Raw genomic sequence first — 27248 nt, 5'->3', positions numbered from 1 at the left:
CGTACTGTTTCTGCTGCATGCCTTTTCTACAGATACTTCCTTGGGCACTGTTCTTCTGAATTGGCTTCTGTAATTCCCGCTCTCTCTTTCAAAACAGTCCGAACACGTGCCGCCACCAGCCAACTGCCGTTTTCTGGAACAACCTTCCTTCATACGTATTTCCTGAAAATTACAATCTACAGAAGTTCAAGTCCAATGTCAACAAATATCTTCTTTCGTCTTCTCAACCTCCAACCCAAGCACGGTACTAAGTACTATAGGCAATAATAGCTCCCTTGTTTGGAGTTTACATAAAAAAAAAAAAAAAAAAAAAAAAAACAACCTGTTTGCTGCATTTTCACCTGTTCGTTCAAAACTAATATCTCAACAATACAGTTTTAATTATTATTATTTTTTTTACATAGATATTCTTTTCTTTATTGGTTTGCTCTTATCTCTCGGATGCACACAATTTCAGGTATCCCCCGGTTCTTATACTGGCCTCGGAGAGTTGTCTGAGTTGCTTAGTACCGCAGAGAACTTAGGTGTGAGTAACGGGGTTCACTCTGGATGACTCCAGCAATGACTGGTAGTCGAGGATGTATTTCTCTAGCTACACAATTATAATCCGGAGAGATAGCTGTTTGATATCGGCATGCAGCTTATTGGTATTTTACAAATATTCTTCAACAGGTTCTCACTTATCAATTAGTAATTTCAGTCCGCACTACACGCAAATCATTCCGAAAACACACTTCTAGAGACATAATACACTTAAGATTATGAGGCGCGCTTGGGAGCAGTTAATACCAATACTTCCATACTTAACTGACGAATGGCTAATTTGCGATTTTCGCAAAATTTATCTGCATAAACCGCAAATTAGCCATTGGTTAGTAAGTTTTGAATGTCGCTCAAGATTACTCCTCTCAATATTAATTTTACTATTGCGGGATCCACTGACGAGCGCGCCTGCAAAATTTTTTATTTGTACGGCCCAGTTGCTTTCTAAGACTATGTAATTCCTTATAAACTACTCATTCTCATTACTACATACCTACTCAATGCATATGTTTGGATTTTCTGGAGTTATGTTATTCCGGAGCAAGGGGTTACAAATCCTTTCAACAAGCATATCCAAGTACGGTCCATATCCTAATTATCTTTTCTGTGGGTGTGTGCGCAAGTTATTAGCAAAATTCAAGGATACCGGGGATTAGTGCCGGAAAAAGAATGCACTAGTTTAAACAAAGTGCCAATTTTTCAATGCAATAGTTAGTGCACCGAGGCAACGATACTAGAACAGAAACTTTAAATTGATTACGAAATGTGTACTTGCTACAGAGTTTTAACTACAATTTTACATTGATAGTATTTACATTTGTTTTTCAAATTAGAAATCCATCCAAAAATTTTCAAAAATAATTATATATATATACACAATTAAACATATAGACCTAGTACACTTCGTTACTTTCTAATTAATATAAATAGGATAGATGCCTGCGAATGATTTATGAAATCTGAGGTTGCAACAAGAACAGAAATGTACTCAAATGAAATGTCCACCGTAATAATGACTAGAACATTATAGAACAATCAATTTTATTTTAAGATTAGTGATGTGTTCTACCAGCTTTTTTTAATGAACCACTTCTGTGTCCCATTGGCATTGACTACAGTTGGAAGTCATGTGTATGTTATTCTTCATTTGTGATTTGTAACCAAAGAAGTTGTTGAATCAATGTTGCATATTTTGCCAGGAAATGGGTTGCCTCATTCTTCAAGTGCTCCAGATATGTTGAACGACTTGTCACCTGAATCCCCAGACAGGGATTATGGTAAGAACACTTTTCTTTGTTTTTCGATGTAAGCTAATCATCGTCTTTGAGAAAAATTTCAATTATTTCAGAATCATATTTTGGGTTTGCTATTTAAAAACAAATAAATTGTGTAATTTCATTTCTTCGCTATATTCAATTTTTGTTATTATTTATGTATAAATGTATATATATAATATAATTAAATATATTAAGTAATATATTAATAAATAAATTAAATATATACATATAAATTATATAGAAATTTATATATAAATTTCTTCGTTATATTCAATTTTGAGGATATTTTTATGAGTTTGAAATATTATTATTATTATTATTATTATTAGCAGCTATATGGTGCAAAGAAGCCTGAGGCTTATGCTGCACCAGCCATAAAAAAGTTCCCAAGTTACCCTAAGAAAGAGAGAGAGAGAAAGACAAGAGAATCACCAAGAAAGAGAAGAATGATGATATCCAGCTCAGGACCCTGTGTGTGCCAAGCCCATACTCACCAGATGTGAGCCCCTGGGGTTATCATATTCTGTTTGCTAAAGCAGCGTACATTACAAATCAAATAAAAAAAAGTATGGTTAGGACAATGGCAAATCTTAAAATGCACACTTTCGGGGATATTCATGGACTGTTTAATAAGTGCACTTTAGGGGGCATAGATTCAAATTTAGGAAGGATGGTTGAAGTTTGCTTTTGCGAGCGGGTGTTTGGTTGATGGAAAACACTTTCATCTGATGTTGTGGAAGAGGATAGCTTGAATAAATTCAAGGAAGAACTAGAGAAACTGTTGGAGGGGATGAATAGGTCTAGGAGCGTGAGCGGACCGACTCACTGGAACAGTCAACTTTCATCGCAAATAATTAAAATAATTTACAGTACTCAGAAGGTGAAATGGGATTTTTTTTTTTTTTTTTTTTTTTGATCATGCTCTATAAGCTTGCTTTCTTGCATCGTTTGACCTTATTAATACTAAATACTGTTATATTTTATCACTGTTTAGATCAGAGTAGGAAGGATCGCCTCCTTTGATCATTAACTATTTAACTTTTTTTTGCTTGATCTTGCCCTTTTCAAGCTGTTTTAATTGGCAAAATGAAATTCTAAACAGTTTCATTACAAAATCGATTTTTCTGACCATGTATTTCATTTTGAAACTAGAGTACGGAATATTAGAAAACAACCCTTAGCGTCGGGAGGCATAACGTAAAAAACTTCTTGAAACAACCGACACACCAGAGTTGATATAAATATCCTTTAATAAGGATTTTAATAAATTTAGTAAAATAAAAGGTCGAGGTGCCTCCTCTTCAGCTTAAAAGAATGCATGGCATACCGCGGTATTAATAAAGATCAATAACACAATTAGTACAGACAAGGATGACTAAGCGAGATCATTAAAAACAATAATAAAGTAATTATCTGACATCGGTAAAAAACGTGTAAGAGACACTTCAGAGCTCATCGCACTGCAAGATGATGGACTCTATAATAGGGTGAAGCGGGTCCCCTTGTTCCAATTCATAATGGGGCTCGCATTAAAAATATGGAGTGCTTGGAACCATGAGTGCTGGTGGTAATCACGCGAGCAGTCAATAACTTGTATGTTGCGTCGAGGATCAAGATTGTGCTGCTCACACCCGTAGTTGTCAATCAAAATTTGCAATGCAGACATTCCCTTCATGACTGGAAACACAATCTTCTAGCCGATGTAACATAGCCCACAATCCGGACCTTTGATACGAACTACCTTGCAAAAAAAAAAAAAAAGGGGATGGGCGACTTCACCCTCGAGATAAACTAGAATTTCCTACCGGGGAGTTGCACACATTGGATATGGTAATTGCTTGAAATTCTGGTAAGGCGCTCAGAAACCTCCTGGATAGTAAGGGGAGGGGGGGGGGGACTTACACGGTGGAGGAGAGATTGTACAAGGCTCATAGGATAGAATTTTTCCCAGCATCGTTTGTGCTTGTTAACAGGAGAGACTGCTTCTAGAGGAATTGGATACAGTTAAACAGAAAGGGTGCAATAATATTTGCTGATGTTACCGAGGCAGTGTTAGTTGATTCGGAAAACTGATAGCTTGGAGTATGCATAGACTAATAGATTAATAACAGCCTTAGACACAGGTAAAAGTGATATTTGCACTGCTTCTAGTGCAAGAAGCAGCCTCAAAAGCAAGGTGCTGAGAGTTATCATGAAACAAGTAAGTAAATACATGGGCTGTGTTAGGTTAACTAAGCATAAGAACAGGTGCATATTCTTACTCTTAGTACCATTGGTGTACATATTTGCATGTACACCAATGCCGGCAGCACAGTATATAAATTTGATGAATTTAGAGTGCTGGTCAAGACATCAAATATAAAGTGTTGGGATATCTGAGACGTGGTGTCACTTATGCATATAAGGGATGCAGCATTTGAATATGGACAATACAATATATAGAAAGGACACAAAATAGTAGAGGGAGGGATGATGCTCTTAGTTACAAAGCATATTGTGGTCAATTCAATGGTGAGTCGGTTTGGTGTGACATAAGCACTACGAAAGCAAAAATGAGATTAGTGTGTTATAGAACTAATGACTGTGATGAGCACAATGAACAACCGTACAGAGAAATAGTGGGCCAATAAACCAAAATGTCTTATAATGGGGGATTTTAATTTTCCAGATAATAATTGGAACTTGTGGGTTGCTCATTCAGAGACTAGCAAGCCTTTTGTAGATTTATTGGATGACCGTTTGCTACAGCAGCATGCTAGAGAGGCAGCAAGAGAGAGCAGTACTCTCTCTCTCTCTCTCTCTCTCTCTCTCTCTCTCTCTCTCTCTCTCTCTCTCTCTCTCTCTCTCTCTCGGTGCAACAAGAGAGAACATTACTCTTGATCTGAATATCATCATTCGTGCATCAAGATTGTTTATGCTGATAAAAGAACTACTATGTGGCAGTGATCAAAGTGTATTGATCTGGGATTTACTTAAAGATGTAATTACCATGAAGAGTAAAGGGAAGGATTTTGCTTTCGTAAAGGTTACTATATTGGTCTCTGACAGTTTTTAAATCCTATACAGTGTGACCAAGTCATGATGTTACCATCAGCAAACTCTAAATGGGAAGCATTCAATGAATTAATCATAGAAACTAGTAGACTATTCGTAACAACCAAGATTTACTCTTCAAGGTATAGGTCTAAATGGATGTCACATGAACTGATGAGACTCGTGGCAGAAAAGAAAAATGCATAGAACGCATATAAATTATCAGGCGACACAGAAGCCTACAGTAGATAGAAACTAGTATGTAATTAAGTCTTATGTGAACACTAGAAGGGAAGAATCAAAATTGGTCCACTCGATATAGATGGTTCGACTGTTGATGAGCCTGCTCAGGTTGCTGACAAACTAAATGAGTATTTTGCATCTATATTCACACACGAAGAGTTCTTTAGGGAAGAGAATGCAGAGTTTTTATCAAACTCTACCGGAGAACTAAACGATTTTGAAATAACAGAGAGGAAAGTGGAAGAAAAATTGTTGAAATTAAACATAAGAAAGGCACCTGGGGTGGGAGCCATCCAATTATATTAAGGGAGCAGCGAAGGAAATAAGAAAAATCAGCCATAATTGTGAGAGCATTCTTGAATTCAGGTGAGGTCACCGCAGTCTGGAATTGTGCCAATGCTCCCTTAATATAATTGAATAGATCCCACCCACCCAAAGGGTCACATGAGTAATTAAGACGTTAGTTTAACTTCTCTTCCAGGAAAAATAATGGAATCAATGTTTAAAGAAATAATGCAGGATCATCTACACAGAGATCTAGTTATACTTCAGACACAGCATGGGTTTGTTAAGGAGTAATCTTGTCTGACCAATTTGCCTGGATACTACAATGTGGTCACAAAGGAACTGGATGCAAAAATAGTTTTGATATCATATACTTGGATTTCAGGAAAGCTTTTGATGCAATTGCACATAAGACTGCTGCTGCTGCTATGGATAAAGGAATGGTTGAGTGGGAGAATACAGAGAATGGCAACAAACATACAGTGCTCTTCGTGCACTAATGTTATTGGTGGAGGCTCCCAGGGTTGTGTTGTGCCTATTGTTATTTTCTATATTTATCAATGATGTTCATGAAGGTATATTAAAGTCCAAGTTTGCAGATGACACGAATATGTTAATGACAATATTCGTGTCATTCGTGTCAATTGACAGGGTTGTTAATGACAATATGCTACTGCAACAAGATCTAGAAAAGTTGGGCAGATGGGCTGAGAAGTGGCAACTGAAGTTTAACATTGACAAATGCAAAGTACAGTACTACATATGGGCAGAAGTAACTCTAGAGAAACGTACTAACTGTGTGATACTACACACAGGGTGGTAGAGAATGAAAAAAACCTGGGAGTAATTGTGCAGTCAGATATGAAGTTTTCTGAGCAGTGCAGACAGGCTACCAGAGCAAGCCATGGGATTTTGTCAATAATATACAGGAATTTTGCTAGTAGGGAGAAGGAGATGGTTATTCCTTTGTATAAGGCAATTGGTCAGGCCACGCCTTGAGTACGTATAGAGGCCCGGAGGCCTCATTTTAGGAAGGACGTTTAGCTGCTGTAATAAGTACAGAGAAGGGCAACAAGATTGATTGGGGGGAGGAAATGGGTGCTTTTACCAAGAAAAGCTTCAATTCTGCAAATTGTAGCTTCTGTAGACTTAGGCGCCTGCGAGGTGATCTGATTGAGGTGTAAGGCTTTGAATGGATTGAGGAAGCTCACTGCTGATGGGATTCTTCCTCTTGCTCAGACTACACACATGAGGGGGCACAGATTCAAATGGAAGAAGGTGCGGAAGTTTGCCTTTAGCCAGCGAGTGGTTGATTTCTGGAACAAACTTCCATCTGTTGTGGAAGTAGATAGCTTAAATAAATTCAAGAAAGAACTAGACAAACTATTGGAGTGAAATTGGAAGTTTTTTTTATTATTGGCAGATGCTGTATAAGCTTGCTTTCTTGCACCATTTGTCATTGCTAAGAAATTACTTCCTCAGAATAGCAATGCTGATGGTAATTTCTGAGGAAGAGGTTATGGTCAAGCACAGAGTTTACATTAAGATGTCTGTGAAATGTTAATTGTATTAATAAACATGGTTAAAAAATTTTGATAACTTTTAAACATTATTTCATAAAAAATTTCATTGTTAATTTAATACCGACAACAGGCAGTGAAACTGTTTCAAATGCAAATTGTAATAAAGTTGAGTGAAACAAAAGAGGCTGGACCACTTTTTTATTCAGAAAAAAAATTTAGTGCGCATTACTGATTACCTTTATTATGCAGTTTTTAGAACATCTAATTTTTAGTAATTGCTTATTGAATATGCTAGCAGTATGCATAACATTAAAGTACGCTTCATCTAATGGGAATTCAGAATTAGAATAGTTGTTGGTTTTTTTTTTTTTTTAGAATAATTTTGGGCGGCTTTTCTTCGGCAAGCAAAAAATGCTTTCAGTAATTGGGAAAAATTTACTACTGGATCGATCTCTTTATATAAACAAAACTAACGGGTTTTTCAATGTCTTAATAACTTGTTATGCGTTATGTCCTTTGTAACGAAAAAATTCTCAAAATAACAAGTTAGACGAGCTTGTAATGAAGATAACACCTCATCCCAAGATCAAAAGAGCTTGCAAGGCAGATTGTGTCGACCCAGGTGGAATTTCTCCTTTAGTCCACAGCAAATTTACACTACTATAATGGTCACACATAGAAGAGATGAAATGCACAATAGTCATCCTTATAATTAATATATATTTTTTTATAATCAGCTTATAATTCCTTTACGTGAATTAGTGATTTCCTTTCCAGCACAAGAAATGCGCCTTTTATAAATGCGTATTTAATAGATGTAGTGTGAGAGTAAAAATTGAGATAATGACAACTACTGGGTAAACCACTGCGATTTAAAATATCGAAAAACAGAGATCATTACGTGTCACGAAAAGAAACTTTCGTCACAGCGGGCACATCCCAGAAAACTTGGACATCTAGTCATCCTACCCCCCTAACATTGAATTACACGCTTGGTATTCCATACAGAATATTGGTCTTTATTTTGGTTATAAAATTTATGAAGTTCTGAGAATGTGTTATGTTTTTAATTTCAAATTTTCGGCATTCACACAGGGCCGCCGCGTCGAGGCCTCCGTAGCCGAGTGGTCAGGAACGGGAGTGCAGTAGCACACGCTCTTTGAGTAGACCACGGTTCAAGCCCCTGACTGCTAAATACGGTTAATCTGCCAAACCGCACTGGACAGGGCCGCAGCAAAAGGGTCGGCGTGGTAAGCGTCGCTTACGGCGACAGTTCAGGAGGGGGTCAAAAACACTTTTGACATATGCAAATCGGACCACTATTAAACAAACTTCTTTATAACGAAATTTTCTATTTAGCGATATTTTTTGAATTCCCCTTGGTAATTACATTTAAAATAATTTTCGTAGAACGAAGAAAATTTCCATATAACGAACGGATTACGAGAAACTCACTGGGAATGCATTTGTTCACACCTCTGGCCTTCAGGCAATTAGTGCTGCCACTAAGCACGAATTAAGAGCCAAAGGGAATCAGTGGATCAGAAGCGAATTTGCAAACAATCAGAGAGGCAAAATGAGTTAAATTACACATTCCCAATAATCAGCCAATCACAGAACTAGACTGGATAAGCACTCTGTTATTCGGCCACACGCAACGGAGATACCCATATTTTGGATTAAGCCAGAATAATATATATGATACTATTTTTAGCAAGGCAATGTACGTATAGCATTCAGGGGATATTAAAAAAAATTTATACGAAAATGATAATGGTAACTTTTTTAGAACTTAGTAAAACAATTGCTAAATTTGATTCAGTTATGGCAGAAAATATTTGCGTTTTCAGAAATCTGAATGGAAAAATGTCGTGCATTATTTGGGTGATCAAATACAAAATGAAATTATTGAAATGATTTCACCAAATATTACAGATGAAATACCAGAAATGACTAGAGAAGTATATACAATGTATTTTGCTATAATCACTGAAGACGATAATGAAGGTATGGATACAAGGAAACATGCTAAATCAATAGCCTTAAAAATAACATAAGTTTGTTTGTTCGATTATAATTTGGCTTGTTATTTTAAATAAAATTAATTCGGTAAAGTAAAATGCTAAAAAAAAAAAAAAAAAAAAATTCTGATATACATTTAAGCTCTTGAATGTGTACAAAATATCACGGAATTTTTAAAGAAAATGGAACAGCGGAAGCAGTCCTAAAAATATGGCTGCTTGTCTATGGCATTGAAGCTCCGTTTCCAGAAGTAAGCACTGTAAGGAAAAGATAGTAAAAAACGTCATTTCGATTATCAAAGTAGAGATTATATTCAGGATCCGCAACAAAATTTCAAAATTAATTTTTTTTTCTTTCAAATTATGGCACAAAAACTTTCTCCTTAACTAAAAGTTTATAAATATGAAGAACATGTAGAAATACTTAATGTTTTATAACATTTCTGGATTAAAAAAAAATGGTCAGATGACGATTTATTAAATCAGCACAAAGAAGCACATATTAAGTTAAATGACATTGACCGTAATGAGTCCGATATTGATGGTTTAGCACAATGGTCTCAAACTCAAATTGCATGCGGGCCGAATGCACGATCTGAAAGCAACTGACGGGCCGGAATTTTTTTTTTTTTTAACAAAATGAGAGTGAATATAAGCACCGTATTTACAACAAATACATAATTGAAATGTATTTGCGGGCCGTGTAAAACTGCTTCGGGGGGCCGCCAGTTTGAGACCACTGGTTTAGCATTATCTGAAGAAGAAGAATCATTATTCTAGACGTCACATTAACTGACAGTACGACTCGCTTCGCTTCTGATCACATCCCTCTCTCAATCCAAGCCAACCTGAGAAGTCAAGCTTGTAGACAAAAATAGAACTGGAGGAGGGAAAACAACGCTGATGTTATCTTCTCAACCAAGTATATAAAACCAGACGTAATTTTGAAACGGCTCGTGAATTTCAACTGGCAAAATCTCTTCCAACTCCCCGTAGACGATGCCTTAGAAGCACTTTCGGATACCCTTCACTTTATTGCTCTTGAGGGGGCATCAAAACGCATTAAAATTTCCGATCGAGCAAATTCGTGGTTTAGTCCACAAGTAAAATATGCTTTCAAAAACAAGCAGAAACTCTTCAGAAAATGGAAAAAAACTGAACACCCACCTGATTATATTCGATATAAAGAAGCTAGAGCGCGGTTCATTCGATTGAAACGTCAAGCTCACTATGACATGGTGCGATCACATTTAAAGAAAGAAGCAGGATATATAACAAGAAAAGGCGTACGGATATAATGCTCGAGCACATCTTCTCAGAATGGACCCAAGCCACCTTTGGAACTCCTCTGGCGGAAAATCAAGTTAACAGAAAAGTCAACACAGAGAAAATCCGTGAAGCAATCAGCAAACTGAAGACAGAGGTCTGTGCTGAACTGTCTCAAATCAGTATCGCTAGAGATGACATTAAAGCCGCTGTGAATAGCCTCAGGAATAAAGCCACAATTGGGCCTGATAAATTCCCACTCTTCATGATTAAGATCAGCAGTGTATACATCATAGATCTGCTCCTTAAAATTTTCCACAAAATTTTAAGTGAAAACCACTTTCCGAAGATATGGAATACATATTTCGTTAAACCTGTTCCCAAAAATAACAATCCTAAATCCGCCAAAGACTACAGACCTATTGCAATTGGATGTTCGTTTCAAAAAATATTTGAGAAATCCATTTTAAATACCATCAACCATCACTGCTTCGGGCATAGACCGGAGTACCTTCATTCAGTGATCCCACAAAGATCTACTACCACCAATCTCATGGAGACTCTATTTCGAATCCAACACGCCCTTAACTTCAGACAGCAATTAGACATTGTCTTCTTAGACGTTGCATCCGCTTTCGACAGTATATCCATCTCGGCTATTACTATCATCTTGGAGGAATATTTCCATATAACTGGGCACGTATTAGCTATAATAACGAATTCTTTGAGGGAGAGACACATCACTGCCATAAATGGAATTTACAAAGAGACATTCCAAGTCAACAGGGGAGTCCCACAAGGTGGTGTCCTCTCTGCTACTCTCTTCGCAACAGCACTGCATCCCTTCCTGACCCAAAATCATGAACAATTTGTCGTATATGCAGACGACTTGAAATTTTTCGTCACCTCGAATGACCAAAACACATCTTTACAATGCAACAACGAAGCAAACTCCAAAATCGCCGAGTTGCAAGAATACCTTAATTGCATGGGGCTCCGACTAAATGAACACAAGACAGCACAAATGGTTTTCACCAACAAGGTATTAAAAAACCACATATCAATACGCGTAAATGGCAGCGTGGTCAAAAAAGTCAAGACACATATTGATCTTGGTCTGAAATGGGACGAAAACCTAAACTTCACACCCCATTTCGGACATGTAAAGAAGAAAACTTACGCAGCGCTATGGACCTCCAGACAAGAACTGGTAGGTATCAGGAACCCTGACCTTGTTAAACAATATATTTTAAGATGCGTCATCCCCATCCCTCTCTACGCATCTCAGATTTGGTCTTCTGCCCCAGATGCTACCATCAAGGCTTTCCTGGGTTTAGAGTACTGGATGCTGAGATGGTTAAACAGGATTACTACGCAGCCCTTTACAATCTCAAGAACCATTTTATATGCCAACTTGGATGTCACGCCTTGGTCTCACATTATTGTGACCAAGAACATTCTCACGCTTGCAAAACTGCTGACCGGGAGACTCGACTCGCCGAAAACTGACTACCTGCTGACTCGGCCCCGCATGACGCAAAGGTGGGCGAATAGAACACCATCCCCTCCAATCAGTAGCGCGCTCACGCAGCTGGAAAGCCTTCGGCGATTTTTTCCTTTGAACACCATTAAGATGTTCAACGATCTTCAAGCAGACCCAGAAAGGCTTTGCGCAGAGAAGAGATACAGGACTGAAGTGTTTCAAAACGCATTACTCCACCTATAAATGTTGAGTGATGCCCACATATGAAAACAAAAGAGAATGCAGGAAATGAAGAATGAACTGGTCGGGCCTGTTTTTGCTCCGCACTGGTGCTCCTGTTATGTTGATATTGGACGTCTTGTCTTTCTGTGAACTCGCTGTAAATAGTGGTGTAGATGTGAACATTCTCTAATTGCTTGTAAAATTGCAAATTATGCTTGTGCTCTCTTTCTATCTGCCTGTCATGTAAAATAAGGCAATGATATATATATATATATATATATATATATATATATATATATATATATAATATAATTAATTAGACAATGTATAATTTAGAAAATGTATAATTTGTATAATTTAGACAGACTGATTTGTAAAAATTATAAATAGATAATTATGTATATAACTTATATTTGTATATATAAATGTGCACCCCCTGGTTAATAGCTGTAAGCGGGTGTCTCTTAGGAGAAAATAAAGATAATAATAATAATTATTGCAACAGGTAGATGATGATTTAAATAGCGTAGTTGCAACTATGAGTCACAGTACAATGGCCAGGGATTAAGAATTAATGATAGGTAAATCAAATAAAGTACTAGAAAAGGAAATGAATTGAGTGTACTATTACAGAACACAGAGTGTGTGTGTGTGTGTGTGTGTGTATATATATATATATATATATATATATATATATATATATATATATACCATTAGTTAGTTACAAAATACATTACATAAGAATATATATATATTAAATTGCATAAAAAAAAAGTGTAAAGTGTGTTAGCTGTCTAACGGCAGCAGATGTTCCCCCCCCCCCCATCTCTGCATTGTGTACTGTTCATGAAACACAGTACTCTGTGGAGGTCAGAGATTTAAAAGTGTGTGGGATATGGTTATGTCGTGTAGCGTTATGTTCTGTTGTTTCTCTGACCATTTAGCCGTTGGGCCCGTAGTGGCAGAGGCGGATTTAACGGCGGGCGCACCGGGCGCGCGCCCTGGACCCGACTTCTGAAGGGCCCACGCAAAACCCCAACAAATTAGTTCAACATATTAGTTCAACTAATAGTTGAACTAATATGTTCAACTATTAGTTCAAAACTTTGTGATTATTATTATGCTATTATTAATTATATTATACATATATTATATTCAAATTTTATTGGAAATAAAACATTAATAGTACATAATATTCTTTATTTATTTAAAAAAATGGTTAACATGTATTTTTATTTTTCCCGTCTCTCTTTTTTTTAAGGGGCCCAATATTTTCTTCTGCGCCCGGGGCCTCAACCGACCTTAAACCGCTCCTGCGTAGTGGGATCGCATAATTCAATACATTGACTTGAATTGAGTTAGTTTACATTGCACGGGACACGGGTTATAATATTGGCGGCCTTGGCCATCCGCCACCAAGTATTCTTTTTCTGTACTTTCGATCCCTACTAAACTTGTTGAAGTCGACATCTAAATCTTGGATGCGTGATAATATTTGCTGCAGAAGAAACCGGTCCGACTGGTGAAGACATGTTTGAAGAGGGCATAGCTGTGGAGTTCCTTGCAGATGTGCCACTGGGATCCTCCATGCACAGTTGTCCCAGAAGGAGGGAGAGGAGATAAGGCCAGTAATGAGCTTGACGGTTATAACGAGTCTCCTTTCATCAACGATCCAGGTAGCCTTGGGATGTTGAATGTTTTGGCCATGCGGTGGTCCGGAGCTGGGGAGATAGGCTAAGCTTGTGTCAAGCTCATTTGAGGAGAGCCAGTACTCTGAGCATCTTCCACTACCATCGCAAGAGCAGCTAAAAGTCTTGTATCTGGCTCTCACCCAGATACAAGACTTTCCTTTGGGACTGAATTAGCATAATAAGGGACTTGCAGCTGACCCAAGTTAGCAAAGGAACCTTGCTCAAGATTGATAGCCTGGACCTGACAAACCACAGTCTGACTCCAAACACCGGACTGCACGGACAGGATTTATCCCACGAATGACCTTATAATTGGTCTGACCCCTGCTGGGATCAGACTGGGACAACCAGGCAGATTGTAGCTCTGCTGCTGCCAAATGTATATTTGGCGATCTGAATAGGGTGCTATAACCCTATTCACGTTTAAATACCTAACTCCTGGCAGGGGGGAGACTTTTTTTTATTGTTTCCTCCCTCCCCTGCCATGCGCCTTTCTTCGCTTGGTGAGGCATGGGACTGCCTCACTAATCTTCTGGGGTCGCCTTCTCTATTGTCCCCGTACTTCTGCCTTTCCTCCCAGTCTTCAGCCTACCTCCTACTCTGCCTAACACACTAGCGTAATCCCCACACAACTTAACAAAAATTTAAAAAATGTTCAAATTTAAACTGCACTTATATAAACCTTTTGGCCTTCTCTATTTCCTAGCGTTTACCCCTTTTTTCTTTTTTTTTTCTTTTTTTTCTTTTTTTTTTTTCTTTTTTTTCTTTTTTTTTTTTCTTTTTTTTCTTTTTTTTTCTTTTTTTTTCTCTTTTTTTCTTTTTTTTCTCTTTTTTTCTTTTTTTTTTCTTTTTTTTTCTCTTTTTTTTCTTTTTTTTTCTTTTTTTTTTCTTTTTTTTCTTTTTTTTTCTTTTTTTTTCTCTTTTTTTTCTTTTTTTTTCTTTTTTTTTCTCTTTTTTTTCTTTTTTTTTCTCTTTTTTTTCTTTTTTTTTCTTTTTTTTTCTCTTTTTTTCTTTTTTTTTTTCTCTTTTTTTTCTTTTTTTTTCTTTTTTTTTTCTCTTTTTTTCTTTTTTTTTTTCTCTTTTTTTCTCTTTTTTTCTTTTTTTTTTTCTCTTTTTTTCTTTTTTTTTTCTTTTTTTTTTCTTTTTTTTCTTTTTTTTTTTTATATAGGCCCTGGCCACTGAAATCTCAGGAAACTAGATGGCAGGGCCTTGAATGGGTTGAGCATGCTGAATTCTGATGCGATTCTTCCGCTTGCTCAGATTACGAACCTAAGGGGGCATAAATTCAAATTGAGGAAAGACAGCTGTAGAATAGATGTTCGGAAATTTTCCTTTAGCCAGCGGGTGGTAGATGACTTTCATCAACCTATGAAATACCACCACTTTGCTTATTGGAGGCTTGAAGTGGTGAAACCCATGTTTAGTCTCTAGAGCAAAGTTTCCGACATCTCCCCCTCCCCCCATACTTCTCCTCCAACCCATGCACGGTACTAAGTACTACAGGTTTTGATACCTTTCGTGTTTGGGGTTTTCATAAAAAAAAAAAAAAAAAAATTGCTGGAACAAACTTCCATCTGTCGTTGTGGAAGTTGATAGGTTAAATAAATTTAAGGAGGAACTGGACAAACATTTAGAGGGAATGGTTGTTGTATGAATTTTTTTTTTTTTTTTTTGCTGTTGCTACATAAGCTCATATGCTTGCTTTCTTGCCTCACATGCCACGATTACTATCTCTGGCCTTTACAGTGAACTGTTACACCCACAATGAAAGCAATGTGGATATGGGGGAAATCCCTGGTGCCGTTAGACACAAATACACTTTCACTACTATCACAAATACACTTTACTATCATCTTTACTAAAATTTATATTAAAGACCAGAACACTGGTTTTGATGGTAGTGGAAGATGCAGATGCCGAAATCTCTGCAGCATAGAGAAGTGGGGAATGAACTATTGTAGCAATATATCTGACCATGGTGGATTTGTCGGTTACATGTTGTTGATGCTGCTTGCATATTCATCTCAGTCTGGCTGCTTTTGCAAGAAGCAGGTCTGTATGTTGGCTGATGCCTAGGTTAATGTGGTTTTGAACAAGTGGGATGACTAGAAGAACTTAAAGTACTTCAAATTTATATTAAAGACAATATTACCCCATTGAAAGTTTACAATTTATTTTTAAAAACGATTTTACAGATACTTTTGAAAATATAGCAGTTGCTATAAGAATTTTTCTAACTTTACCAGTTTCAGTTGCCTCAGGTGAACGGAGTTTTTCAAAATTAAAATTAATCAAATTATTTAAGGTTGACAGTGTTTCAACAACGACTCTTTAATTTAGGAATAATTTCAATAGAAAATTATCTTTTGGAAAAAATAAACATAAATGAAATAATTAATAAATTCGCACATTTTAAAGTAAGGAAACAAATTTTTTTAACATTATTTTAACATTTTTTTAACAAAGTTTTTTTAACAATAATTTTAACATCATTGTGGGTATGATTACTCTGATTTAGAATTTAAAGTTTATTTCCAGAATTTCAGAATGATTTTGTTATTTTTGTTTGTTGTTTCATTATATTATATCTCACATAAGTTGTAATTCTTTTCTTTTTTCAATAAATTATTATTAATAATTATTTACGCCTTATTTTATTTTTTAATCCAAATATTTTGCGACGGCAAATTTGATTCTCTTACTGGCAGCACGTAGGGTTGCAGCGGACCTACGTTTACAGAATGTTTTATTATGGCCTAATTCCTAAAACCTATTTTAATCTTTATCATTCTCACTTAGCGAGAATGAAGTTTAAATTATCCCAAAATTTCAATTTCAACTACTTGTGCTGTAATCATTTACTATCGGGTATAGGTCAGTGGAGCGTATTTTTATATCATGATGACTGACGCCATGGCCTACATGAGTACTCTAGTTCAGTGGTCTCCAAAGTGGGATGCGTGGATGATCCATGGAGAGATTTGGTAAATAGAGAGAGTGATACAATCCTTCCATTCGGATCAACGTATCTATGTGAGGTGACTTCCACTGCAATGACTATTATTAAAATATATAAATGCTTCACATATATAAACTTCACATATATAAATGCCAAGAAGAGCAGGACAAACCAGATCGGACCTTTACGTAAGGGAAAGGGGATAGTAATAAATACACCAGCTGCCATTGCAGATGAACTCAACAGTTATTTTGCATCGATATTTACAAATGAAAAGCCTTTTGTGGCATTGGGAAATTGTGGGAGCGAAGTTAAAAAATATGTAATTAATGATATTGAAATTTCGCAAGATTATTTAATGAAAAAACTTTCGAGCCTACAGACCAGTAAGGCTCCTGGAGTTGATGGAATATACCCTATAATCTTAAGAGAGGCGGCAAGCGAGTGCATTGAACCATTGAGGCTAATTATGCGAGCATCACTAGACTCTGGGGAGATTCCCTTGGATTGGAAAAGTGCAAATGTATCTCCCATACATAAGGGTGGCTCTAAAAGTGAAGTTGGAAATTATCGACCTGTCAGTCTGACTTCAGTAGTAGGGAAAATCATGGAGGCAATAATCAAGGGTGGAATTCAGGATCATTTGGATCGAATTGAAATTCTCAAGGATACGCAGCATGGTTTTGTAAAGGGAAAATCATGTTTAACAAATCTGATTCGCTATTTCGAAAGGGTCACTCACGAGCTGGATTTAGGGAATAATTTCGACATTGTTTATTTAGATTTCAGCAAAGCTTTTGACTCAGTCCCACATGAGCGGTTGCTTTATAAGCTGGAACAGGTTGGAATCACTGGGAAAATCCTTAGATGGATAGAAGGATGGCTTCAGGGCAGGAGGCAGAGGGTTGTGATAAATGGCTATTCCTCAGATTGGGTTGATGTAAGAAGTGGGGTTCCCCAAGGATCAGTATTAGGACCACTGTTGTTTTTAATTTTCATAAACGACATTGATGAAGGGATAGAGGGCGTGATGTCTAAATTTGCAGATGATGTTAAAATTGGTAGAGTAGTTAATGATCACTGTCAAGCTGAGCTTCTTCAGAGAGACCTAGATAGACTTCAAGAATGGTCAGAAAAATGGCAGCTGTGCTTTAATCCAACAAAGTGTAAGGTATTACACCTGGGAAACAGTAATCCCAAAAAAAAACTTATTCACTTGGTGGAGTTCAACTAAACCCAGTACTGGAGGAAAGGGACTTGGGTGTTACGATACGGTCAGACATGAAATTCTCTGAGCATTGTAAACAGGTTGCAAGGAAGGCCCATGGTGTCCTATCGATGATCTATCGAACTTTTGCAAGTAGAGATAGGGACGTGATAATCCCATTATACAAAGGGTACTAGGAAAGTTTTGCAATACAGCTTTGTTTATTTAATTTTTTCAAAGTAATTTCCTTTACATTCAATACACCTCTCCATCCTCCGAAACCAATCTTTAAACCAGTTCTGCCAAGTTTCACTAGGGAGTAAAGCACACTCGTTGTCCCAAGCCCGTAGAAGGTCCTCATCACTGGAAAACCGCCTCCCTTTTAGCTTCATTTTCACATGCGGGAACAGTGCAAAGTCGCAGGGAGCAAGGTCTGGACTGTAGGGAGGGTGCTCGAGAAGTTTCAGTCCTGTCGTGGTCAAATATTCGGTGCAGGCTTTGGCGCGGTGAGCTGGAGCATTTTCATAATGGAGGTACCAGGTGTCCATTCTTGACTTTGGCCGCAGGTTCTTCATAGATCCAATGACTTTAGGCAGGCATTGTTCAGTATACCACTTAGCTGTGACTGTCTTCTGCGTGTCCAAAACGACACGTTCCACAATTCCACTCGATTTGAAAAATACAGCTATCATTTTCTTCTTTACAGATCGGGATTTTCTGACAATTACGGGTGTGTCGTCATCATCAAAGACCCAAACTTTGTTTTGAGCCTTGGTCGGCAGATCGTAATAGTACAGCCAAGTCTCGTCACCTGTCACGATGTTGTTCACATACCGAGATTGTCCCTTATCAAACTTTTTTAACATCTCCCGGCACCAAGTCACACGTCGTGTCATCTGCTCTTCAGTCAGTTGATGCGGCACCCAGAGAGAACAAAGTTTCTTCACGTGCAAATGATCTTGCAGAATCGAACGAATTGCTGGTGCATTTAGGCCCAAAGTATCCTCTATCTGTTGGTAGGTCACTCGCCTGTTTTCGTCAAGCATTTTCCTCACAGCAGTAACGTTTTCCTCCGTAACTGACGTTCGTGGCCTTCCCGGCCTCTCAGAATCCTCCAGAGTGAAATTTCCCCTTTGGAATTCTCTATACCACCTGAATATCGTTGTACGATGTGGACAATCATCATCTAGTGCAAGAGTCATTTCTTCTAAGCACTGGTCTATGGTTAAACCACGCACGAAATTATACCGCAAAACTGTCCTTATCTCATTTCGTGACCACGATGCCATCGCAAGCACTTTACACTCTCACTACTAATGAATAACTGAGCCCATCGACTTGGCGCGGCGGCTACTATGCACGTATGAACATGTCTCAACATGCAGCAACAAGCAGCTTCCTGTGATTCATTGTTGCGTCATATTGCAAAACTTTCCTAGTACCCTTTGTATAAGGCTTATGTTAGACCACACTTGGAATACTGTGTTCAAGTATGGAGACCGCACCTAAAGAAAGACATCGAGCTTCTTGAAAGGGTGCAAAGAAGGGTAACTCGCCTGGTGAGATCGGCAAAAGGGCGTCCTTATGAAGAAAGACTTCGAATATGTGGGTTGCAGAGTTTGGAAACTAGACACCTTAGAGGAGATTTGATTGAGGTGTTTAAGGCTCTGAGAGGCATCAGTAAAATGAATGAGGACAAAATTTTCAAGATTATAAATGATGCTAGAACTAGGGGACATAAATTCAAGTTACGGGGGGAAATGTTTAGATTGGACTGCAGGAAGTTTTATTTTAGCCAGCGAGTTATAAATTACTGGAATAAGTTGCCTTCATGGGTGGTAGAGGCCGACAGTTTGGGGAAATTGAAAGGTCATCTGGATAGTACTTTCGGGTAAGGGAAGCGCATAGGATGATAGGTTTAATTTCCTTTTTATTTTATTTTATTTTTTTTATTATTAATTATTATTATTTAGTTATTTATTTTTTTTATTTATTTATTTATTTATTTTTTGTTTTTATCATTGCTTTGTTCGGATTTTTTTTTTTTTTTTTTTTTCGGCTGGTGCAGCATAAGCCATAGGCTTTCTTGCACCATGCGGCCATTACTAATACTAATACTAAAATCACGTTTAGAAATAAACTTAACTTGGGACCATATCTTTGGGTAGCTGTGTCCCAAAATTTGAAACCAAGAACACAGCAATAATGAAAAATATTCAAGCACATTGTCCCCACTAAAAAATGCTGTTGATTTGATTTATACTACTTTGTACTTTAATTTCATTTTGTTTTGTATTTTTGCATCAGATTGTGATCTTTTCAAATTACATGTGATTTTATATATGTGATTCTAAATATAATGCGTACCATGTAAATTATTTATAAATAGAACAAATAGTATTACATTACATTTACTACACTTGTTACACTTGATTTCATATCATTTTGTGCTTGAACTTCAATTTCATTTTGTTTTGTATATTTTTATTTATGATCTTTTAAAATATGGGATTTTATAAATCTGATTTTAAATACAATTCTTTCCATGTAAATGATTTATAAATAAAAAAAATATATTAAACTTTTATATTTAAATTTTATTTCAAGGTGCGTGCTAGCAGTTTTAAAGTAAAATAAGGGTGCACGACCAAAAAAGTTTGGAGACCACTGATGTAACTTGATTGTGGCTGTTAGCCAAAATCAAGCTGTCCACAAAAGTAACCACAGCCAGCCCTATAATTGTATACGTTCATTTCATGTTTTGATTTCAGTAGAATAGTAATACAGTTAATAAATATTGCTTAATTTATGGTTTTTGTTGTTGTTATTTGGTTTTTAGGAGCATTAGCAACTAAGGCATATTGCTCCGGGAATATGTGGTGGTCATTCTCTGACCTTTCCGCATCCTCCGTATTTGGTGGTCTTCATTTATGGTCATTCCATGATCCTGGAGGGATATATATGATCACTAAAGCACATATTGTAGATCAATCCCATACACAAAAAATATATTGGTGTATATTAATGTATAAAAATATTTGTACATTAATTTGTACATTAATATTAAATAATATTAATTATTATTATTAGCCATATGGTGCAAGGAAGACTGAGGCTTATGCTGCACCACCAAAAAATTCCCGAGAGAGAGAGGGAGGAATTGGCAAGAAAGGGAAGAATGATGATATCCAACTCAGGATCCTGGGTGTGCCAAGCCCATACTCACCATATGTGATCCCCCCCTGGATGTTTTATAAAAATATTTAATTTACACAGTACAGTACCCAGTTAATGTATTTTATACATTAACTGGGTACTGTACTGTGTAACTAATGTATAAAATACATTAACACAGTTAAGGTATTTTATACATTAACTGTGTGCTGGTTTATGGGCTGCCATAAGTAGCATTTATAACTAAGATATAAATTCCTCTGACTCCTGGATAGCTGTATCAGAGTATAAAACTTTTATTTTATTTATTTGTTTTAAAATTCTTGGATATCATGGTTCAGCATAAACTGTTATTTCTCTGAGTTGAGAATGATAGGTAGCAGTCTCAACTACAGATTACAAAAGTGACATTTACTCTTTTTCTGCACAGGTAACCTCGATCACCAGGAAGGGAAAAGTCAACTATCACTTATGCATCAAAATGTGTCATACAGCGATCTATTGCCAGAATTGAATGATGTTGATGAACCAGTCCATGAAACGGTCACTACGTAAGTGCCACAAGACTAATTTTGATAATTCCAATAATTTTATCATATTCCAATAAGTGACCAGTATTGAATCCAGAAAAAGTGAACTGGGAATTCTCTTCATTGTAATTAATAAATTCTCAATGTGGGAAATCCTCACTTCAAGAGAAATAGTTCTCGTCTTTTTCTGAAGAAGAACAAGTCACCTTAAGCTTAAGCAAGGTAGCTCTGATTTCAATCTTGTGACACATACAGATTTGTACACTTCATCCATTCTCTATTGGTAGTTATACCATTCTGCCACATCATTTTTTTTATTTATTTATTTTTTTATTATGTAAACCCCAAACACGAGGTATTAGAACCTATAGTACTTAGTACTGTGCTTGGGTTGGAGGTTGAGAAGACAAAAGATGATATTTGTTGACATTGGACTTGAACTTCTGTAGACTGTAATTTTCAGGAAATATGTATGAAGGGATGTTGTTCCAGAAAACGGCAGTTGAATGAATAAACGAGGAAGATGAAAAGTTAGTTCTTTGAGTCTGAAGTTGGACAGTAAATGGATGTTGGCAGGTGGCTGCACGCTTTCGAACTGTTTTGAAAGAGAGAGCGGGAATTATAGAAGCTAATTCAGAAGAACAGTGCCCATGGAAGTATCTATAGAAGAGGCATGCAGCAGAAACAGTACGTCTATGAGACAGCGAGTGGAGAGACTCTGTTAGAGATGAATCATTAACTAACCTAACTGCCCTCTTCTGAATGGAATAAAGAAGCCTGAGAGAGGTTTTGGGGGCACCACCCCAGTTGTGGGAAAAATATTCCATGGTAGGGTGGATTTGCGATTTATACAGAGTGAGCAGCTGTTTGGAAGAAAAGTAACTCCGAGAGCGAAAGAGAAAACCAAGTTTTTTAGATGCAGAGAAAGCAATATTTGTAATGTGCTTGTGCCAAGAGAGATTAGAAGTCAGGGTAATCCACAAAAGAGATATATCATTTTTCCAAGAAATCGGAGTGTCACCAAAGATAAGCATAGAAGCAGAAGAATCCTTTTTGCGAGATATAAGAGAAGACTGAGTTTTAGAAAGGTTGAAATCAACTAAGTTGTCTTTGCCCCACTGGAAAATTAACTGAAGATCGGCATTTAAGGAATTAGTAGCGGATATTCGAGAAGTTGAAGCTGATTGAGCAGTGCAAAGTTTCTCAAAATGGAAAGTGGAATGCAATGTGCTATCATCGGCAAAACTGTGGATAGAATTTCCAGTCAATGGAAGGAGGTCATTAATATACAAAAGGAAAAGAGTGGGGGAAAGAACTGAATCTTGGGAGTCACCAGCACTAGTGGAGAAGTTAGAAGACAGAGAGCCATCTACCATCACCCTCAGTGAGCGATCAGAGAGAAAACTGGATAATCAATTACAAAAAACAGTTGACAAACCATAAGATGGAAGCTTGTTTAGAAGGCCTTTATGTTAGACACGATCGAAAGCCTTTAGATTTCAAAAGCAACTACTTGTGTTTCACCGAACCTTTCCATTGAATTAGTCAATAAATGGGTAACATAAGCCAGAATATCACCAGTGGATCGACACTGACGAAATCCATACTGGCGATCGTTGATCAGACGGAAGGTTTCTAGGTAGTTTAAGAGTTGGCGGTTAATTGATTTCTCCATTACTTTAGAAAGATTAGAAGTAATTGCAGTGGGACGATAATTGGATGGGAGGGATTTGTCACCCTTTTTGGGAACTGGCTGAATATGAGCAAATTTTCAAGCAGAAGGAAAAACACCTTTGGAATAAGAAAATGAAAAAAAGGTGACATAGAACAGGAGTAAGTTCAGGAACACAGGTTTTGAGAACAAGTGGGGAATTACCATCGGGACCAGGTGCTATCTTAGTATTAAGATTCGTCAAAATCCTTCTGACATCCTTTTGACGGAAGACCACAGGAGGCACTGAATGGAGCGTGTTGGGAATGGTGGGAGGTGTTTTATCAAGATCATTGATACATGAGTTGAAAGAAAAATGGGATGCTAGCAGGTCAGCTTTATCCTTGGCTGAAGTGAAAACAGAACCATCTGGTTTGGACAGAGTTGGGAGCAGAGATGGGTAAAAGTTGCGGCTAATAGCTTTGGCAAGAGACCAGAATGCTCGGTAACATTAGGGCAAGAAGGAAGTTTTCTACTCTTAGCCTGTTCAAACTCTAGTTTGGACTGATTAATAACTGCTTTACAATTGTTGCTATGCTTAAAGAAACTAAATATTCTTCGGTCCATTTCTGCCATGAAATGGGGTGCTGATAGATACTCTCTCCTACATCTGTATCGTGCTCTTATCAGGTCCCGATTAAATTATGGAGGTGTTGTCTATGACTCTGCTAGGAAAAGTGCACTAACCAGACTGAACACCATCCAACACAGTGCCCTTCGTACTTCGCTAGGCGCCTTTAGAACATCCCCTGTCCAGAGTCTGTATGTAGAGGCGTATGAACCTCCACTTCACCTTAGAAGGAAAATGCTGCTCCTTAATTATGCAGCCAAAATTCAAAGCCTTCCAGCCCATCCTGTTCGACCATTGATTCTCAACTCTGATTGGATCACGTTCTACAACAGCAAAGTTACAGAAAATAGACCCACTGGTATTCGATTAAAAGAATTGATACATGCCTGGGACATAAACTTTGACAATATGCTTCAAGAGAAAGATGTACCTGATCCACCCTGGTCTGTAACTCTCCCTCACTGTGATAAATATTTTCAGCAATGGGGAAAAAAATACCTGCCATATGAAAGTATTAAACAGCTACATAAAGACCATGCCCTCAACAATGCTCAACGCTGTATAATATATACAGACGGTTCGCAAACAGACTCTTCTGTTGGTGCTGCAGCTGTCTTTTCCTCTTTTACGCTTTCAATATCATTACCAGTTGAGTGTAGCAGTTACACTGCAGAATTATACGCAATAAAATTAGCCCTAGAAAATATAAACACTTCCCACAATACTAGCAGTATAATATACACAGATTCCATGAGTGCAGTATCCGCTTTGGACAATAAACTTTCAATATCGCATCCCGTCATAAAACAAATTTTTTCCTGCTTAAACCACCTACGAAGTAAGAATCATGCAGTGCTATTTTGCTGGATCCCAGGGCACTCTGGTATCACAGGTAACGAGAGAGCAGATCAGGCAGCCAAACAACTAAACAGTGCAATACCATCACATTACCAAGTACCATACGTAGATTATTTGAAGCACATTAAAAAAATCAATACAATCCAGTGGTCTGAAATCTGGAGGTCACAAACGAACAACAAATTGCTTGAAATCAAAGAGAAACCAGCACTATGGAAATCTAGCTTAAGAAAAAACAGACAATAAGAGGTTGTGCTAGCAAGATTACGCATAGGGCATACACATCCAACCCATATATATCTACTCAAGCAGGAGGTCCCACCTCAATGCACTCATTGTGCTTTACCACTTACCGTCAAGCATACACTCTTAGATTGTAAGCAGTATTCCTATTTCCGAAAAAATAGTTTCCCTTCACTGTCACAACTGAAAGAGCCTCTATCACTTGCCCATATTATTGGAAACAATGCGAATTTAAAAGAACTATTTACCTTTCTTAAGCAGATACAAATATATGATTTTCTATGATTACAAACTGGAACCAAATTTTATATAAAAACATGTCATAAGAACAGGCACATTTTGGCCCTAGTTGCTCTTGTGCCCAAAAATACCAATATCAATACAATTGTTGCGAGCTTTGATGTAGGCAGAAAAGGAAACTGAAGAATTAGAAACAAGCCAATTACGATATGCAACGTTCTTCTCTTGAACAGCCTTGGCTCATTTATTGGAAAACCAAGGTTTAGATAAAGGACGAGATTTTAAAGTGGAGTTTGGGATAAAGGATTCCATTCCTGCAAGAATAATTTCACTGACACGATCTGAGCAAACGTTGTTATTATTATTATGATTATTATCATTAGCCATATGGTGCAAGGAAGCCTGAGGCTTCCTTGCTAGCATATGGCTAATGATCTTATTGATCTTGATAAAACACCTCCCACCATTCCCAACACGCTCCATTCAGTGCCTCCTGTGGTCTTCCGTCAAAAGGATGTCAGAAGGATTTTGACGAATCTTGATACTAAGAAAGCAGCAGCCAAAAAAAATTTTTTACTGCAGCAGCCAAAAAATTTTTTTTTTAACCCTGGTGCGGGGGGGGGGAAGAGACAGACAGAGAGAGAGAGAGAACAAGGGTCAGAAGTAAAAGGGAATCACCAAGAAAAAGAAGAATGATGATATCTAGCTCAGGACCCTGGGTGTGCCAAGCCCATACTCACCAAATGTGAGCATCTGAAATTTGGAAACAGTAATCCGACCAAGGAAAAGAAGAAAAGAAATCTCGCAGGTCATCCCATTTTGCATTCTTGTAATGCCAAACAACACGAGGTTGGGAATAGCCATGAAATAAAGGCTCCATTTGAGAAGAGACAATCACCAAGTTGGGATCTGAAGTGCCTAATGGACCTATCACTTCGACCGTGTACTTAGAAGGGTTGTTTGTGAGAAAAAGATCAAGCGTGTTGGCTGTATGATTAGGATTGTCTGGTATTCTTGTAGGTAAATGAACAATCTGTGCAAGGTCGTTAGTAATTGCAAAAGCCTCAGCATCTCGACCAGCTGGGTCAGTGTGACTAGAAAATGGAAGCCAGCTGGAGTTGTGAACATTAAAATCACCAAGGAAAATTACCTCACTGTTAGGAAAGTTGGACTGGAGAAAGTCAAGTTGCAAAGAGAGGAAGTCAAAGAGTTCCAAATGATTAGTGGAGTTGGGAGAACGGTAGAGACAACAAATGAATTCGACACAGTTGAGGTAGAGAGATTTTAAGCTAGAGAAGATCAGAGAGGAGATTCCAAATTGCCAAGTCTCTGACAAGGAATATCAGAACAGACATATGCATAAGTGTACCACCTTTGAAGCGAAAGGAATCGCACAGCAAATAATTTGGGCATCTGAGATGAGCAGTAGTTGAATCAACCGATAACTGAGATTCTGTCAGAAAAAGTACATGGGGTTTGGCAGACTGCAAGTGGAAATGGACATCGTTGAGATTAGAATTGAGAACACGTATATTTGTGAAATGAATTAGGAAGTGTTTAGGAGGTTTAGATCTTTTCGCAGATAAGCTTGCTCTATTAGTTTGGCAATTCATGGTCTATTCAATGGTAAGAAAAAGTGGGTGGGACATGCTGTATGAAGTAATGAAATTTTTGGATATGGCGTACGCATGGTAAGAATATACCGAAATCCTTGGCATACGTGGCCTCGACAATGTCCCCTGCATACACACTACTCGGACTCCCTCCAGTCACTATCTGGCAGAGTAGAGGTAGGAAGGTTATACACTAGCTGATCCGGAAACTTCCTAGAGAGTTACCAATAGGTTCGGTCCGGTGTACTAACTAGCAGCTGTCCTGCGAAAACCGTTTTAGAGCTGCCCTCGAAATGTAAGGAATATTTGATCTCGCTACGATGTTCATCAAACATACTGCATGATGGAAGAGATTGGGAAGGGTTGACCGGAACTTAGTTCTAGAGACTAAACATGGGTTCCACCACTTCAAGCCTCCAATAAGCAAAGTGGTGCTATTGCACCGGTTGACGAGAGTCATCTACCACCTACTACTGCCTGGTATCATAGAGGGGCGGCATTCTTCCATGTAGTGTGGGCGCCACATCTCGACCCCTGCTTATGTTGGTTCACACC

At 37.6% G+C, this 27248-nt stretch overlaps 1 protein-coding gene across 4 annotated transcripts in view; it reads left to right on the top strand.

Annotated features, from left to right (window-relative positions):
• The window catches only part of LOC150079143 (potassium voltage-gated channel subfamily KQT member 1-like), a 334431-nt gene that overhangs the window by 210399 nt on the left and 96784 nt on the right, over positions 1-27248 (top strand). For all 4 annotated transcript variants that reach the window (XM_090383460.1, XM_090383459.1, XM_090383462.1 and 1 more), the window contains exons 13-14: positions 1743-1820; positions 21358-21478. In XM_090383460.1, the coding sequence (XP_090239586.1) occupies positions 1743-1820; positions 21358-21478 (199 nt within the window). The remainder of the gene's footprint in view (positions 1-1742; positions 1821-21357; positions 21479-27248) is intronic.

Source organism: Mastigoproctus giganteus, chromosome 10 (genome assembly GCF_048544385.1).
Source record: "Mastigoproctus giganteus isolate SK-2022 chromosome 10, ASM4854438v1, whole genome shotgun sequence".
Classification (NCBI taxonomy): Eukaryota; Metazoa; Arthropoda; class Arachnida; order Uropygi; family Thelyphonidae; genus Mastigoproctus; species Mastigoproctus giganteus.
This window is presented reverse-complemented; position numbering and strand designations above follow the sequence as displayed.